Genomic DNA, 2,749 nt, shown 5'->3' on the forward strand with positions numbered 1-2,749 from the left:
AGATGGGATTAGATAATAACTAACTACTATCTAAGCCTTTCCACTTGCTCGGCACAGCCACATTGTTGATTTAAATAAAAGGTACAACACTATCTCTCCCCCCCCCCCCCCCCCCCCCCCCCCAATAAAATGCAGCTTATTACAAGCATAAAAACATAGCATATCACTGACGATTTGCGCCAATAGGCAACCCGGGACTCATCACGGCGGTCTGTTTGGAAGAACTTTGATCGGAGGTGAGCTTGGCGCAAATCATCAGTGATATGCTGTGTTTTTATGCTTGTAATAAGCTGTATTTTATTGGGGGGGAGATAGTGTTATACCTTTTATTTAAATAAACAATGTGGCTGTAGGGGCCGGGGACAGTGTTATTTTTTTTGCTGATCCGAAAATTGATCCGATCCGTGACTCTGATCCGAGGAACGATCCGATCCGTGAGTTTTTTGATCCGTAGCACCCCTAGTCCGCACCTTCCCCCCCCCCTGCCGGTCCGTTAGAATCCTGTGTATCCTCCCGTGTCCTACACATGCACTATGTCCATGTGCACGCAGCTACGCCTGCTTGCATTCTCCACCCAGCTGACGTCCCGCCAGCAACGCGCCTGCGCTGCTTTCAGCTCCTCCTCCCCCCTCTACCCAGCAGCCTTTCCGATAGACCCACCGCAGAGCGCAGGCACGGCAAGCCCTCGCCGGGCCGCTTTCCAGTGCTGCCGTGATTGGAGGTTGTGCTCTGCACATGCATGCATCCATCTCCTGGCTTCGGGGTGCCCTTCGCTCCATTCGGAGGAGTAGGCCGAGTCACGTGTGGCGGGTCCGGACTGAGACACCGCCCCACACCACCCCGGCACACCGAGGAGGAGCCGCTGTCACCATGAAGGAGTGAGAAAACCCGAGACACTGAGAGGAGGGAATCACTGAGAGGAGGTGGGGCAGTGACACCATGTGAGAGGGGAGGAATGTGTCAGCTATACCTGGGGGGGGGGACGTGTGTGTATGTGTATATGTATGTGTATATATATATATATATATATATATATATATATATATATATATATATATATATATGTATGTATTTATTACATACATACACATATATATATATATATATATATATATATATATATATATATATATATATATATATATGTATGTATTTATTACATACATACACATATATATATATATATATATATATATATATATATATATATATATATATATATACATACACACACACACATACATATTTCTCCCCTTTTTCAGGTTTTTTTAAAAATCCGAATCGAAAAAATAATCGTTAGTTGCAGCCCTAGTTTGCATCGTCCAGGTCCATTCTGCATTTTTCAATGGACTGTAGTGTGTTTGTGCAAAACTGAAAATGCACCAAAAAAATGCATAGGTGTGACCCAGGCCTAAAATTTCCTGCAGCTCATTAACTGAAAACCCAAAAAGAGCAATCCACAAATTGCAGGTGCAATACTTTGCAGGCTCCTGTGTAAAAAAAAAAAAAAAATATACAAAAAAAAAATATATAATTTATATTGTGTGTGTTTGCACAATTTATTTTACCTGCAAAAACATTAGCATTTTGTTTTTTGGTTAAAGGTGAACTTAGCTTTTAAATGGTTATACCCAATATAGCTGGTGGAATACTTATGATGGGATCAGATACATTTATTCTAAAGTAACAATTCCATTTTGTTTTGTAGACATGGAGAAAACGACAGACTTCCAGACTACATCAAAAGCAAACTGCAGTGCCTTTCCTCTATCCTAATGCTCTTTGCTAACTCCTCCAGCCATTCATGATGAAAAGTTTCTTGTACATGACTGTGAATAACCTGAGCCACCAAAACATGACCACTTTCATCAAGGGACTATATGGCTATGTGTCTATTTTCAAGGGACCTGTGTTCTTTTAAAACCCTATTCCTCCAATAATGTCTGTGGATTCAGCATTCTTAACCTGTAAATAAGAGTAGCATTTACAGCCACATTTATTATCATGGAACTTGTGTGTCCTGATCTGTATCTGTCTATGTAAATGTTGTATGTTTTGTAAAGCATATTTTTTTTATTTTAATGTTAACTTATATTTGTAATTATTCTCTAATGAAATGTTGCTGCAGTAACACAAGTAATAAATGCAGTGATATGTACTGTTACGATTTTTAACAAATATTAATACTTGCAGCAATTGCCAAGCCAATACTTTTTTTATTTATTTTTACGTTTACAAACAGTGGAGATTGGTTGAACCCAATTATTTGTAAGCACCTGGAGAAAATTGCAAATATATTTCAATTTCTTATGAAGCCAAGTACAGCCTATTCTATGTTATACATATTTCTGGCTATAAGCACCTTACTAATAGAACCACAGGGGTTTGCTTTCCAGTTGATTAGTAGTTGTAAGCTAGCTCTTTACAAGGAAAAGTCTTCCTCGTACCATAACTTCTTTCAAACTACTTTTTTTTTATTTGGGAAGCTCCTGTTATCCACATCTCTGGATGGAAGTGGTATGAATGCCTATTTCATAACAATGAATTGTAAACGTATGCTGTGGTAGAGAACCTCCTGGGGTGTACATTATGTGTATGATTTCCAGAGGAAAATATGAAGGCTGCAGTTGCTCACTCTCCGACCTTTTCATACCTGGCCCTCTGGCTTGCTTCAATACCTTGTTACTTACACAGAACATGAATACAGATAAGGAATTTAGGTACTCTCAGCTTTCTGATCTGCTTAGTA

The 2,749-nt window shown here is 39.6% G+C and overlaps 1 protein-coding gene across 2 annotated transcripts in view; it reads left to right on the top strand.

Moving 5' to 3' along the window:
• The window catches only part of PLK4 (polo like kinase 4), a 41,050-nt gene extending 38,731 nt beyond the window's left edge, over positions 1-2,319 (top strand). For both annotated transcript variants that reach the window (XM_077476887.1, XM_077476885.1), the window contains exon 16: positions 1,709-2,319. In XM_077476887.1, the coding sequence (XP_077333013.1) occupies positions 1,709-1,808 (100 nt within the window). In that variant the 3' untranslated portion in view covers positions 1,809-2,319. The remainder of the gene's footprint in view (positions 1-1,708) is intronic.
• The last annotated feature ends 430 nt before the right edge of the window (positions 2,320-2,749 follow it).

This window comes from Lithobates pipiens, unplaced genomic scaffold (assembly GCF_037356315.1).
Source record: "Lithobates pipiens isolate NorthernLeopardFrog02 unplaced genomic scaffold, aLitPip1_a1.2 Scaffold_13, whole genome shotgun sequence".
Taxonomy (NCBI): Eukaryota; Metazoa; Chordata; class Amphibia; order Anura; family Ranidae; genus Lithobates; species Lithobates pipiens.